Source organism: Bufo bufo, chromosome 4 (genome assembly GCF_905171765.1).
Source record: "Bufo bufo chromosome 4, aBufBuf1.1, whole genome shotgun sequence".
Taxonomy (NCBI): Eukaryota; Metazoa; Chordata; class Amphibia; order Anura; family Bufonidae; genus Bufo; species Bufo bufo.
Window position 1 is genome coordinate 336311790 of NC_053392.1, and position 16547 is coordinate 336328336.

At 39.9% G+C, this 16547-nt stretch overlaps 1 protein-coding gene across 1 annotated transcript in view; it reads left to right on the forward strand.

The window, feature by feature from the left end:
- LOC120999200 (coiled-coil domain-containing protein 162-like) overlaps window positions 1–16547 on the forward strand; it is a 71292-nt gene that overhangs the window by 6913 nt on the left and 47832 nt on the right. Inside the window, exons 5-7 of the mRNA XM_040430074.1 lie at window positions 1873–2011; window positions 4113–4266; window positions 5948–6043. Of these exons, the coding sequence (XP_040286008.1) occupies window positions 1873–2011; window positions 4113–4266; window positions 5948–6043 (389 nt within the window). The remainder of the gene's footprint in view (window positions 1–1872; window positions 2012–4112; window positions 4267–5947; window positions 6044–16547) is intronic.

A 16547-nucleotide genomic window follows, 5' to 3' on the forward strand; every position in this document is an offset into this window, starting at 1 on the left:
TGCTTCTGCCTCCCAAGCATGCCAAATGACTACTGTGCATGAGCCAATGACATCATCCTCCACCCATCAGTGGAGGCGCTTGGCTTCATTTGGGTGGAGGATGATATATTAAAGGGATTCTGTCACCAAAATTTGTGCTATAGAGCTGCGGACATGCATGGCTAGATCGCCGCTAGCATGTCCGCAATATACCTGTCCCATAAAGCTGTGTGCTTTTATTGTGCTTAAAAAATGATTTTATATACAGTACAGACCAAAAGTTTGGACACACCTTCTCATTCAAAGAGTTTTCTTTATTTTTATGACTATGAAGGCATCAAAACTATGAATTAACACATGTGGAATTATATACATAACAAACAAGTGTGAAACAACTGAAAATATGTCATATTCTAGGTCCTTCAAAGTAGCCACCTTTTGCTTTGATTACTGCTTTGCACACTCTTGGCATTCTCTTGATGAGCTTCAAGAGGTAGTCCCCTGAAATGGTCTTCCAACAGTCTTGAAGGAGTTCCCAGAGAAGCTTAGCACTTGTTGGCCCTTTTGCCTTCACTCTGCGGTCCAGCTCACCCCAAACCATCTCGATTGGGTTCAGGTCCTGTGTGGAGGCCAGGTCATCTGGCGCAGCACCCCATCACTCTCCTTCATGGTCAAATAGCCCTTACTTTCAAAGTTTTCCCAATTTTTCGGCTGACTGACTGACCTTCATTTCTTAAAGTAATGATGGCCACTCATTTTTCTTTACTTAGCTGCTTTTTTCTTGCCATAATACAAATTCTAACAGTCTATTCAGTAGGACTATCAGCTGTGTATCCACCTGACTTCTCCTCAACGCAACTGATGGTCCCAACCCCATTTATAAGGCAAGAAATCCCACTTATTAAACCTGACAGGGCACACCTGTGAAGTAAAAACCATTTCAGGGGACTACCTCTTGAAGCTCATCAAGAGAATGCCAAGAGTGTGCAAAGCAGTAATCAAAGCAAAAGGTGGCTACTTTGAAGAACCTAGAATATGACATATTTTCAGTTGTTTCACACTTGTTTGTTATGTATATAATTCCACATGTGTTAATTCATAGTTTTGATGCCTTCATAGTCCTGAAAATAAAGAAAACTCTTTGAATGAGAAGGTGTGTCCAAACTTTTGGTCTGTACTGTATATGTAAATGAGTCTTGTATGTGTCCAAGGGGCTGTACGAACCTTCCTGGTGCCCAGCCACACCCGCCTGTGAAGGAGCCCAGCACCGCCTATGTCCTCCGAATCTCCTCCTTTCATCAACGATAGATTGCCGTAATCTCGCGATGCGCGAGCTCGCGCATGCACAGTTCTTTCCCTGAGGCTGATGCCAGCACAGGGAAAGAACACTATACCGGCACTGCGCATGCGTGACCTCTGTCTGTATTCCTTGGGAAGTAGAAGCAGATCTACTGTACATTCACTGACAGTGTAATCTATGGAGGAGGCACAAGACGAGATCCTGGAGGGTGTCTATCACGGCAGAGTGGAGTGCACTGAAGACCTAATTTCCATATTAATAAAAAGTGAAAGTACTCAGGAATGGTGCACAGATATGCATAATTAAGGTATTGTTTTGCTCAGCAGGATCAACGTGGTTTAATAGGATTGAACCTGCTGACAGATGTTCTTTATATGAGAGTGTGAGCAGGTAAAATGTTCTGCTCCATCTATCTTCAACTAACTCTCTCTGCACCCCACTATTGTAGATTAGTAACTATATTAATAACAGAGCTGGGCCCTATCACTATTGAATGAGCAGAACCAGTACACAGTATATACAGTATGTGCACATTTGTCTTAACTTGGATATACTAGAAAGGTTCTAATATAAAACCTCTGTATTCTTTACAGGAGCTGAACTTCGAGACCTTCAGAAGTTAATAGATGGTCTGCAGAACCCTCATGATCCAAAGGAAGTAGTTGCAATGTTACTGCTACGACGTGAGGTCATGATACTGCAGTTTGATGCTGCTGTGCGCTACTTGATCCGGTATGCAGCTTTACAATCCACTCACTGCAAATCAGTAGTATAAGAGAAGAAGGAGAACTAACCAAATGAATTATTTAACCCCTTAGTGACCAATACACCATTTTACAGTGGTTACAAAGGGGCCTTAGGCTAGTCTTCTGTCTTTTTATGGTGGTCTAATCTAAGCGCTATGCGGCTCTCCCATGCAGTGAAAAGCAGGAGATCGGATGATCTAACGTCCCAGATTGGCAGAATTGCCGATCCTGGCCGTTTAACCCCTTAGATGCCACAGTCAGAAGAGACCATGTCACCTAAATGGTTCCAGAAGACAAGGGAGTCCCCTCCGTCAGTCATCGAAACCACCATGAATGGAATCACAGGGTGCTGATGTGTGTACACGGCCTGCTTTCTGTGTATGCCTATTAGGCTGTGCCAGAGGCGCAGCCTAGGTTGCCTTATGGTTTCAAAGTCCCCTTGTGGGACTAGTAAGTGTGAAACAAAGAATTAAATACAGTTTTATTAAAAATCTCCATGTTAAAATGCACACATTTTTTCCATTTCAAAAATGCTTTTCAATAGAAAAAAATTGTAAAAAAAATAATCCCTCCACACATTTGATATCGCTACATTTGTGACAACCTGAACTATAAAATTATGAACACAAGGGGCGGATTGGCCATAGACACTATAGGGAAATTTTCAGGTGGGCCGATGATGGCTGCAGGCCAGGTACATAATGATCTGATGCTCACCGGCCGCATGTGCCCTCCTGAACTCAACTGTATTACTGTCCTCATGACGGTGATACAGTTAAATACTGTGGTGAGGGTGGCAGTATTCTGTGCTGTCCTGTGGTATTTGGTTCTGCTAGGGCGGTATTCTGTGCTGCAGTACAGTACTGCAGGCTCCACCTTGGTCAGTTGTCCCCACCTACTTGTTTTGGCCCCTCTTCTGTCAGTTTGAACCTACCTACAACATGGGGTCACTTTAAATTCCCAATCTGCCCCTGATGAACACTGTAAAAAAAATCCCAGAATTGCTGTTTTTTTTTGCTTATGTGCCACAAAAAATTTAATAAAAAGCTATTCAAACATTGTATATACCCCAAAATGACACCAATGAAAACTACATGTGGTCCTGCAAAAATCAAACCCTCAGTCCGTAGAAAGAAATATAAAAAAAGTAATGGGTCTTGGGATGCAGCAACATAAAGAAAGGGTTTTTATTCTGCTAAAGTAGTTAAAATGAAGAAAAAAAACTACAGTATATATATTTGGTATCACTATAATCATACTGACCAAGAGAGCAAAGTTATCTTGTTATTTATGCTGCAAAGTGAATGTCGCAAAATTTACAATGTAAATTGTGAAAAAGTAGTAAAACTTAAAAAAAAACTATATATTTGAAATCACTGTAAACGTATTGACCCAGACAGTAAAGTTATCTTGTTATTTATACGGTAAGGTGAATGTTGCAAAATTTACAATGTAAAAAAAATAATGCTAGTATTGCTGTTTATTTTTCCATTTCCCTCCAGAAAAGAGTTCATAAAATGTAATCAGTGAGTTATGTGTACCCAAAAATGGTGCATTGAAAACTACAACTTGTCCCACAGAAAAACCCTCTTATGGCTACAAAAGAAAAAAAATATGAAATAATTGCTTGGTCACTAGGGTGTAAAATAAGCTGATCCCTAAGGGGTTTAAAACCCTTTACTGTACATATGCGATGTAAAAAATAATTATATTTGTTACCAAATTCCTTAGTTACAAACTCTGATTCTGAATCTTCAGTTCTCTTCTTCGGTGCCCCTATGAAAACACTTTTGACCTATTTTCTGGTCACCGTCCACATCGATGCCCATGTAATGACTGTCACCATTCAAGCTGTTTTAGTACATGTAGATGTGTTATTATCCCACTCAACAGGTTACCGTGAAGCTCCAAAGCACGAGGCATTGTGGGTGCCCCAGAGCAGAGGTGCTCCAGGCCTGGAACACCATTTGTAATTTCTCGGCACAGCATTCATATAATGTATTTGGTAGTTCTCCTGTAAAGTCTCTTGCGATGTCTGTTCCTGACCTCTAATCTATGATGGATCTTTTATGTATTTTGTTTTGTAGAGAAGCATTGCTGTCCTCCGGGAACATTTCTGCTTTCAGAACCACAACAGACAATATGTATCATGGACTCACAGTGCTGAGTAACTCCGTGGTCAAAAGTGCATCTTCCTCCCAGTTGCCTGTGCCACAGCCTCATGATCCACGCAGCCACAGGGTTATTATTATACGGCCTGTAGTTTTTATGTTATTTATTACGTTACGAGCTTCTCATTGCGTCTACTTTGATATAACTCAGGCTCACATATGGTGTTTCAGTGATGCTCATTCTGGAGTTTTATGTATATGAGGTTTTTTTTAAGATGTTCTCTTCACTGAGCTGTTCTTCTTGGCAGGTTGTTTTAAGATCTGTTGGTGTGGCATTGTGTGCAGTTTTCCTTCATTGTCTTGAGTGTGAAAAATGCTACTGAAAATAATGCATGTTTTATGTGTGTTAGTGAGCATGAATTTTTACATTGAAAGGTGCCCAGCACTCTCCTATTACTTGTGTCGTCCAGTCACTATCCATTATACTCTCTGAGAGATACATAAACAGTTAAGTACACTCCATAGGCTGCTGCTGTATCTCCAAGGCATTATTCATATTGAGGTGTCTGCATCCGTATCACTCCTGGTTTTGTCCTACAAAAAATGTTAAATACTGGACCAAAATATGCCCATGTCCTACCTTAGACAACGCTTATAACATATTTATGATCACCATAGTACAGGGAAGGCATTGTCTTTAGGATTGGACATACAGTAGGTATTTTAGCAGGGGCAGACAGAGGGGTCCTTGGGCAATGAAGATCATTGGTTCTTTACCTACCACTTTAGGTAACGTTAACACATTACATTTTGTGAAGAATTTATTTGTTGGTTTCTTTTTCTTTTTTTTTACATAATCTTCTCTTAAAGGGAAGAATTTACTATTAACTGACTCACCAATTGAAAGATCCATACGTACCTGCTGTCTGCCGCTCCCGTCCTGCACGCTGGCTCCCACTTTTCCATCTTTCTGTTCTAGGCTTGTTTACATCTTTCTGGAGCATGGACATGGTCACCTGTACTGCTGCAGGCAATGACTGGCTTCAGTGTGATGTTTTCGCAAGTGGCAAGTGATGTGCTGGTTGGGGACACATCACCGCTGAAGCCAGTCATTGGCTGCAGTGAAACAGTTGGCCATATCCATACACCAGCTGGTAGTAAACAAGCCAGGGACTGGAAGATGAAGGAGTGGGAGGCAGCATGCAGGACCAGAGTAGCAGGGAGCAGGTAAGTACACATCTTTCAATAGGCAAGGCAAGCATGCAGCCTTCAGTTAATAATGAATTATTCCTGGAAAACACCTTTAAGGGGTGCACATTCAATCGCTGTTGGCCAAACGATGGGTAGAGGGGATAAAGCTGTTGCCAGACAATTCTTATACCTTATCTCCCGGGAGAACAAAAGGATCGGGCGAAAATATTCACTTCAACTGATCCTCCTCTCCCCCAATATCATCTGTCAGAGGAGAATAGGGAGCTCTCCATATACATTAGCGTGTTGGCTGAACCCGCTGGTCTCACTAATATGTAAGGGGCCTTAAGGGGCACTGGATCAACAAATGGCCATGGGCTCTTGAGTGCTTGTTCAAGTAGTCTGTTCATGAGAAAACAGATGTCCTCCTCATCCTTGTTCTTCTTGCTTACCAAGTTTTCTTTGCTTTACCCTCTCTCCTTTTGAGATCAGCAATCTGTATACCTGTCTCTTTAATACACAGCCAACACAGATAAATAACCCAACATTTATGATGTGTACTGCTGTTGTAAGAACTCATTCTAAGATGCTTTAATTGTGTCCGTTTTTTTTTTATCTAGGCATTTTTACTTTATCCTTGGAGAACCTTTTTAGCTGATGGTGGTCTGTTCCCATTGGCAATCCATGGGCTTCATGCAATTGGATACCACATGCAGGTGACATATGTACTTTCATCTTGGATATCACTTTGCATTGCTATAACCTTAGTCTGATTTCCTCTAGGATACAAAATGATGAGTATTTTTTTTGTATTGAATACATTTGCTCACACCTAAGATGGCTACATGGACAGAATTTGTGTGTAGTTGGAACTATTCAAATAGATTAAAAAAAACTATTAAAGATGATCTATCATCTCTCCTGTAGCAAGGATCCACTATTAATACACTTGCAATGAATATGAATGGGGTTTTAGTAACCTTGTTCACATGCACTTGAAAAAAAAAAAAATCTAAGATTTTTGTCCGCACTGTGGAAATTAATATGTGGAAGAAAAAATAGCCTACTACTTATAGTAGATTCTGCATAGAAAGGTCAGTGGGTTAGCCCTGCCTAGATTTACCTCACTGAATAGGACTAATCGTTTTGTGGATCCGTAGCATTTTTCTGAGTGTCAACCTCAGATTTCTACCATCTGAGGTACCTCTAGTAAATATGTGTCAAATTTGCCATGATAGATGTGAACATACCCTTACAATTTAGATACAGTACACACACATTACACATAATTATATACAAACAATAAACACATATTACACACACACATACATACACATTACACACATATATACACACATACATTCTAATTCCATACAGTTACACATATTACACATCCATACATCTTCTGTGGAGCAGTCATATTCTAGCAGTGGAAAGAAGCCGTGGAGAACTGAGCCGGATTCCTGTCTGAACTGCTCTCTGCACTCCATGCTGCTGTCTGGATCAAGTTACAACAGCCGATGGGAAGCTGTTGTAACTTAGAGCCCCTCAACATTTCCCTACCTCACTTTGCCCTCCTCACTGTTCCATCATGATATACTAATGCTGCAGTATCTCTTCTTTTTACTCTAAATTATGCAATTCATGTGTTAGTCCTTCAATAAATAAATGTATCAACTGGTTGTTACCGGTCCCTGCTGACAATGTCAGACTGTGGAGGTACACATCCCTTTGGCAAGGGGAATGGTGACACCCAGTTGTCAATTTGCATCACAGAAACAAAATACAGGCACTTACAAAATATCCATCACAAATACCTGGTTAGATAATGATTGTAGAAGAAAAAAACATCCGAAAAGATCCATTGATTATCCATATACTGAGTGTCATAGTGATACAGCTGTAATAGAGAGTAAAGCAGCTGAATACAAGGTTTACTGCACTGCCTGGTGCTAACAAATGACTCAGAAGAACCACTCCTCTTCAGACTGTTTACTTCTTCATGGCTTTATGACGTGTCTCTAAACTGATAAAACAGTTACCCACAGGGGAGTGCAAGCTCTGTCAATATGCTCTCTTAGCTCTGCTGATTATTCCTGTTACAGTAACAGTATTTATTAGCAAACACACAAACCTACTAACAACGGTGTTAAAAATGTACAGCAAGGAATTTAAAATATATATATTTAACAGCATGTTAATAGAAATGTACACAGTTATAACTTGCTTTTAGTACTCACATGAAACCAAAGTACAGTTTTATATGATTTACAGTGCCTTGAAAAAGTATTCATACCCCTTATACATTTGCATATTTTTAACTCAACATCCACAAACTTAAATGTATTTTATTGGGATTTTATGTGATAGACCAGCACAAAGTAGCAAGTATGTGTGAAGTGAAAAGAAAATGATACATGGTTTTCAACATTTTTAATAAATAAAAATCTAAAAAGTGTGACATGCATTCAGCCCCCTGTACTCTGATACCCCTACAAAAAATCTAGTGTGACCAATTGCCTTCAGAAGTCACCTAATTATTAAATAGAGTCCACCTGTGTGTAATTTCTTAGTATAACTACAGCTGTTCTGTGAAGGCCTCAGGGAACATTAGTGATCAAACAGCATCATGAAAACCAAGGAACACACCAGACAGGTCAGGGATAAAGTTGTGGGAAAATGTAAAGCGGGGTTAGATTATATTTTTAAAAAAATATCCCAATCTCTAAATATCTCATGAAGCACTGTTCAAACCATCATCTGAAAATGGAAGGAGTATAACACAACTGCAAACCTACCAAGACATAGCCATCCACCTAAACTGACAGCCCAGGCAAGGACCGCACTAATTAGAGAAGCAGCCAAGAGATCCATGGTCACTCTGGGGGAGCTGCAGAAATCCTCAGCTCAGGTGGGAGAATCTGTTCACAGGAAAACTATTAGTTGTGTACTCCACAAATCTGGTCTTTATGGAAAAGTAAAAATTTGTGGCCTAAATGCAAAACAGTGTGTGTGATGGTAAACTAACAATGCACATCACCTTGAACACACCATCCCCACCGTGAAACATGGTGGTGGCAGCATCTTGCTGTGGGGATGCTTTTCTTCAGCAGGGACCGGAAAGCTGCTCAGAGTTGATGGCAAGATGGATGGAGATAAATACAGGGCAGTCCTGCAGGAAAACCTGGTAGAGGCTGCAAAAGACTTGAGACTGGGGTGGAAGTTCACCTTCCAGCAGGATAATAACCCTAAACATAGCCAGCGCTACAATGGAATGCTTTAGATCAAAGCATATTTATGTGTTAATATGGCCCAGTCTAGACCTAAATCCCATAGAGAATTTTGGAAACTTGAAAATTGCTGTTCACAGACGCACTCCTTCCAATCTGACTGAGCTTAAGCTATTTTGCAAAGAATAGGCAAAAATTTCAGTCTCTAGATGTACGAAGCTGGCAGTTACATACCCCAAAAGATTTTCAGCTGTAATTGCAATGAAAGGTGGTCCTACAGAGTATTGACTCAGGGGGGCTGAATACAAATACACACCACACTTTCCAGATTTTTATTGATTAAAATTTATTTTGAAAACCATGTATCATTTTTATTTCACATCACACATACTTACTTTGTGTAACATGGAAAATTATGGAAAAAACTTTTTGAAGTGACTGTGTATGATATATATATATATATATATATATATATATATATACACACACACTATATATTAAAAAATTAAATATATATATATGCTTGAAAAAGGCTCAATTGTAGAGCCGAAATGTTGCACCACCTGGGTGAATAAAGGTCCACTTACTTTTATCCATTGGAGTGCCGCTCGTTTTTCCGGATTTGTACATCGGGGTAAGAAGCCTACTCCCCTTGGGACGTGCACCCTATTTTTGTATTCATTTAAACCAGTGCCGCCATTTTTCTTGAATATATATATATATTCTCCAAAACGTAAATGATGATGCAGCACTCCAATGTGAATAAAGGGTGTCAGACCCGTTTATTTCCCCAGTAGCAACGTTTCAGCCCAAATGGGGCCTTTGTCAAGCAAACAAATGATGTCAGGTACAAACTTAAATACCGACAGTGAATTAAGAAACATAATTGTATAATTAATTGCCAGTGCTTTAAATTATGTGTAAAAAAATATACATAAACATGATTCTAAATTCATAGAAATATCTCTGCAGTGTTATAGCATAATTATTTTATCACATATTTCATCCATGATTCCCTCTGATGTGTATATTAATAAAAAATAGGAAAAAAAAGTGCCACGTGCATTAATAGTAAATTTACACCTCCTGTGAAAAGTGCACTTAGTGCTAATATAAAAAGCAGCAACAGCTGTAATAATTAAAATAAACCTCAAACACCTACTACATCGTTAGTGGTTTCAGCGTGAGTCATAGCGTCCCTGACCCGCTACTGCGCATGTCCTGGTGTCAGTGTTGTGTCAATCGCACACTCGCCGGAACGAGCATCACGTGACCCAGGAGCGTCGTCACGCAGATCATGTGAGCACTCCCAAGACCGGGTCGGGGGGGGGGGGGGAGAGAAACCAACACAAGATCACCTGACTGGCGAAGTCACATGATTGGGGCACGCATACATATGAACACAACATGGAAATAAAGACAGATGTATGATGAGGAGTTGCAGAGGTGGCGCTCAGTGCGTGCTATATGTAAGGAGCAGCGGTATCGCGGCAGAACCACACAAATCCGCCGCAGAGGGAAGACAAGGTAGACAAGGTAGTATATTAAGATACTGCGCTGAAGGACAATTTTATGCTGATGATTGGTTGTCAGTTCGTTTTTTCTTTCTTCTTTATGCTTTGAATCTGATTCAAAGCATAAAGAAGAAAGAAAAAACGAACTGACAACCAAAGTAAAAAAGAAAGAAAGGAAGAAAAAAGAAAGAAAAAAGAAGAAAAGATCGCCTTACCAAAACTACAGGGACACAGACAGAAGCACGCAAACTGAAGCTCTCACTACAGGTAAGCGGTTTCTGAACCGGCTCAACACCTGTATAGTGATACATCTTCGCATGCTAGTCTGTGTTCAGTTGCAATACCTGTATAGCAATATTCATCAGCATAAAATTGTCCTTCAGCGCAGTATCTTAATATACTACAAAGACAGATGTATACTTGGAAAGGTATGGCACCAATAGGACACAAAAAGGCAGAGCAAAAGCTGAATATGAAAAATAAAAAAAATACATAAAATAGAGAAAAGAAAAAAAAAATATTCTATCCAACACACAAATTTTGAGTACATCCTATAAAGCAAGTTACTTCTTAAATATATAAACATAAGGGTTCCATTATATGTGCATAGTTAAATCCCTCCAAAAAGGAGCAAACAACATTGGAAAGAGGGAGGTGCTGACCATTGTCCACGGCCAAGCCACTCCCACTAGCAGAATGAATAGGGGATACCGGGATTGGGTGCGAAAATTTGCTACTATAAATGCCCAAATAATCAGCGCCAATTATGGTCCCATGAAGAAGAGCACAGTTTTATGTCCATCAACATGAGACCAAATTCTCATCCCATACCCCCCAAGTAAAGCCTCATATGCTCACCCACATCGAGTGATAGCACAAAATAGAACCCAATTTTCAAAAAAATGAAGTATATAACAAATGTAGCACAAAAATGCTGTAACGTGTCCTGATAATGTAGAAATTGCTCTTATGGTAGTTCCTAGAAGGCCAGACCAGCAAAGATGTGGATATCATAGTGTTAGATCACAAGAAGGAACCAACAAACTGTAGTGGTGATAAAGTGACAAAGATCGTATCATTCTAGATAAAAAGAGAAAAAAAGGTGTACGTTTACTGCATAATACAAGTAAATCAAACACATTAATAGTGACATCATTCATAATATCCTACAGATTATCACAATGAGAAATTTCAACCACAATGTGATGTAGCAGACCCCCCACTATCAATCAAAGAGGCGCCACTTGAATTCTGTATTCAGGCCCCTAGGTCTAAGGGTCTGTAATCGGTAGACCCATTGAAGCTTTCTTTGTTTGAGAATTAGTTCCCAATCACCGCCTCTTCTTAACGGTGGAACATGATCAAGGATTCTGAATTTCAGATCCTTTTTCTTAAGACCAAATTCAACAAAATGTTTGGCAACCGGTAAATCTTTTCTCTTTTGACGTATATCTGTGTTGATTTAATCTCGTCTTCAAGTCCCATGTGGTCTCTCTGACATAAGGTAGACCACATGGGCATTGAAGGAGATAAACCACAAATGTACTATCACAGGTAAAAAAAATAACGGATGTCATGGTGTGTCCCCAAAGTGGGGTGAGTAAAACTATCGCCCTTGAGCATGTATGAGCAGTTGACACAGCTCAGACAGGGATAACATCCTGATCTTTTGGAGCCAATATATGTCTGAACCTTCCTCTTCTCAAGTACATCAGCCTTGACAAGTTTATCGCGTAGGTTAGGGGGACGTCGATATGTGGAGGAACAGTGAGTTCATTGATATGTTTCAGATTACTGGTTAGAATGAGCCAGTGTTTCCTAATAATGTTACTGATGTAATTGCTCTGTTCTGAAAAGGTGGAAATAAAAGGAATACATGAGAAGGGAGTCTTATCTCTTTTCGTAACAGGACTTTGTTGTTTTAATGTATTTAACAAATGTCTGTCTATGACCTTAAAGGGATAACCTCCTTGTTTACATTTGTGTGCCATTTGCTGGTATCTAGGTCGTTGTTTGGGGTCCTGTACTATACGTTTGATTGTCAGAAATTGACTATAAGGTAAAGCATCAATTGTTGATCTCGGATGACGGCTCTCGTACCTCAATAGATTATTACAATTAGTCGGTTTAATGTATAAATCAGTACTCAACTTTTCTCCCACCACATGTACTGTAGTATCAAGGAATTGAACCTGCTCTGTTGAAAATGTTAGAGTAAGGCTACATGCACACGAACGTTGTTTGTTTCCGTGTCCGTTCCATTTTTTTTTTGCGGATAGGATGCGGACCCATTCATTTCAATGGGTCCGCAAAAAATGTGGACAGCACACCGTGTGCTGTCCAGATCAGTATGTCCGTTCCGTAGCTCCGCAAAAAAAATAGAACATGTCCTATTCTTGTCCGTTTTAGGCATTGTTACAATGAATCCGCAAAAAAAAACGGATGGCGTACGGATGTCACCCATTTTTTTTTTGCGGACCGCAAAACACATACGGTCGTATGCATGTAGCCTAAAAGTAATATCAGGATCAATCTGGTTCAAATATTTATGAAAATCGTGTAAAGAGCATGCACTCCCTGTCCAAATCAAGAAAATATCGTCAATGTATCACCACCACCCCAACACCTGGTTGAAGTGGTGGAATACATAGATGTGTTCCTCCTCCATGGCTGCTATCAAGATATTTGCATACTTGGGTGCCACGTTAGAACCCATGGCGCAACTGCAAATAAAAGTGATCCATAAACGCTAAATAGTTATATCGCAAAACTAAATTAAGCAAATCAATATTAAAATATTAACTATCTTTAGTGTAATGACTGATAACCAAGCATTTCTGAACTGCAGCAATACCCCTGTTGTGATCAATTGAGGTACAGTACAGACCAAAAGTTTGGACACACCTTCTCATTCAAAGAGTTTTCTTTATTTGCATGACTATGAAAATTGTAGATTCACACTGAAGGCATCAAAACTATGAATTAACACATGTGGAATTATATACATAACAAACAAGTGTGAAACAACTTAAAATATGTCATATTCTAGGTTCTTCAAAGTAGCCACCTTTTGCTTTGATTACTGCTTTGCACACTCTTGGCATTCTCTTGATGAGCTTAAGGAGGTAGTCCCCTGAAATGGTTTTCACTTCACAGATGTGCCCTGTCAGGTTTAATAAGAGGGATTTCTTGCCTTATAAATGGGGTTGGGACCATCAGTTGCGTTGAGGAGAAGTCAGGTGGATACACAGCTGATAGTCCTACTGAATAGACTGTTAGAATGTGTATTATGGCAATAAAAAAGCAGCTAAGTAAGGAAAAACGAGTGGCCATCATTACTTTAAGAAATGAAGGTCAGTCAGTCAGCCGAAAAATTGGGAAAACTTTGAAAGTAAGGGCTATTTGACCATAAAGGAGAGTAATGGGGTGCTGCGCCAGATAACCTGGCCTCCACAGTCACCGGACCTGAACCCAATTGAGATGGTTTGGGGTGAGCTGGACTGCAGAGTGAAGGCAAAAGGGCCAACAAGTCCTAAGCATCTCTGGGAACTCCTTCAAGACTGTTGGAAGACCATTTCAGGGGACTACCTCTTGGTGCTCATCAAGAGAATGCCAAGAGTGTGCAAAGCAGTAATCAAAGCAAAAGGTGGCTACTTTGAAGAACCTAGAATATTACATATTTTCAGTTGTTTCACACTTGTTTGTTATGTATATAATTCCACATTTGTTAATTCATGGTTTTGATGCCTTCATAGTCATGAAAATAAAGAAAACTCTTTGAATGAGAAGGTGTGTCCAAACTTTTGGTCTGTACTGTATATAAACTAGTAACATCAAAAGAGGCTACTATACACTGTGTGGGTAGGGTGATGTTGTGCCCTTCTTCATGGGACCATAATTGGCGCTGATTATTTGGCCATTTATAGTAGCAAATTTTCGCACCCAATCCCGGTATTCCCTATTCATTCTGCTAGTGGGAGTGGCTTGGCCATGGACAATGGTCAGCACCTCCCTCTTTCCAATGTTGTTTGCTCCTCTTTTGAGGGATTTAACTATGCACAAATAATGGAACTCTTATGTTTATATATTTAAGAAGTAACTTGCTTCATAGGATCTACTTAAAATAAGGTGTGCTGGATTGAAATAAAAAAATAATAATTTGTATTTTTCTCTATTTTATGTATTTTTTTTTCTTTTTTATATTCAGCTTTTGCTCTGCCTTTTTGTGTCCTATTGGTGCCATACCTTTCCAAGTATACATCTGTCTTTATTTCTATTTTGTGTTCATATGTATGCGAGTCAGTCAGGTGATCTTGTGTTGGTTTCTCTCTCCCCTCCCCCGGACGCGGCCGCATTACCTTGGGAGCGCTCACGTGATCTGCGTGACGACGCTCCTGGGTCACGTCGTGCTCGTTCCGGCGAGTGTGGGATTGACACAACACTGACTCCAGGACATGCGCAGTAGCGGGTCAGGGACACTATGACTCACGGCGGAACCACCAACGATGTAGTAGGTGTTTGAGGTTTATTTTAATTATTACAGCTGTTGCTGCTTTTTATATTAGCACTAATTGCACTTTTGACAGGGGGTGTAAATTTACTATTAATGCACGTGGCACTTTTTTTCATATTTTTTTTTATTAATATACACATCAGAGGGAATCATGGATGAAATATGTGATAAAATAATGTTATAACACTGCAGAGATATTTCTATGAATTTAGAATCATGTTTATGTATATTTTTTTACACTTAATTTACAGCACTGGCAATTAATATGTTTCTGTAATTCACTGTGGGTATTTAAGTTTGTACCTGACATCATTTGTTTGCTTGACAAAGGCCCTATTGAGTTGGGCTGAAACGTTGCTACTGGGGAAATAAACGGGTCTGACACCCTTTATTCACATTGGAGTGCTGCCTCATCATTTGCATTTTGGAGATTATCTATAGATTTGTTGCCTACAGTTCATGAGGGTTTGCAACCCACTTTCCACAACTGCTGTGCTGCTGCTTCTTTTTGTTTTTTATATATATATATATATATATATATATATATATTCTTCCAATCTTGTAGATTTTTCATTTCTGTTTTGTTTTTCTGCACTACATGGATCCTGATTTTGGTTGTTGCATAAGATCCTGGGCTGCATCTACATCAGTGCATTACAGTTCCTTGTATGTATGTAAAGTTGTATATAGAGCACTTAAATTGTGTCATTTCATTACTGGGAATGCAGGGAAGTCTCTCTCAAAGGTTATCCTTTATTCTTATGACAGCACATCCTATTTTTGTTCTTAAATACACATTTTCCACCCAGAGACATATTATGATATATTCCATATTACATGCACCATAAGCTATATCATTAAATTGATTGGATCATTTATTATAGCTCATGCTCATGGCATTATGTTCTGTTTGGGTGCCATTCCACACACCTTGACCACAGAGGGGTCATACTGATGATAATAGGTTGGGTCCTGTTCACATCATGTGGTTTGTGTCCCTTTAATGTGTATATGCCAGGAAATGTTTGCACAAACATATATGTTGAATGTAATATACTGTATATATCTCAAGCTTTTCAATAGATTTTCATGACAGATGCATGAAACCAATATCAATTTATCCTTTGGGTAAGGCCACTCTTAGGCATCTGTTTAACGCAGGCATCCTCAAACTGCGGCCCTCCAGCTGTTGTAAAACTACAACTCCCACAATGCCCTGCTGTAGGCTGATACCTGTAGGATGTTCGGGCATGCTGGGAGTTGTAGTTTTGCAACAGCTGGAGGGCCGCAGTTTGAGGATGCCTGGTTTAACGCATTCATCACCCATGGGCTATAGTGGCATCCTTTAACATATGCCTATGTCATGAAAAGTTCATGATAAATATGTTTAGTAGATTCCTGTGATGGATGGCATACAGTGGCATCCGTCACCAATTGTTTGCCATGTTAAAAAAATGTATATGTTTAAGGCTTTGTTCAAATTTGCGTTTACTACTGCATCTCCGGCAGGGGAGCAGCCTGTTGGAGATGTCCGGATCTGGCACTGCCGTAAGCTACAAGACACCTGCCAGCCCATTCAATATAATGAGGATCGGCAGAGATCCGGGCCGCAACTCGGCAAACATGTTGAGAAGCGCCTGGAAGAAAACCGATGTGGTTGCGGCCACGTTGCTGCCGATCTGCATTATAGTGAATGGAGCCAGACAGTGATGCATTTGCTTCTAGCAATTCTGGAATGCAGAGAGATGCAGCAGGCTGTTCCCTCCTTGAATAGCCTGCCCGTTTTCTTAAACGCAAATGTGAAACAGGCCTTCAGGGGTTGTCTCACTTCAGCAAGTGGCATTTATCATGTAGAGAAAATTAATACAAGGCACTAACTAATGTATTGTGATTGTCATTTTTCCATCACATTATACACTACTTGTTTCCATGGTTACGACCACCCTGCAATCCAGCAGCGGTG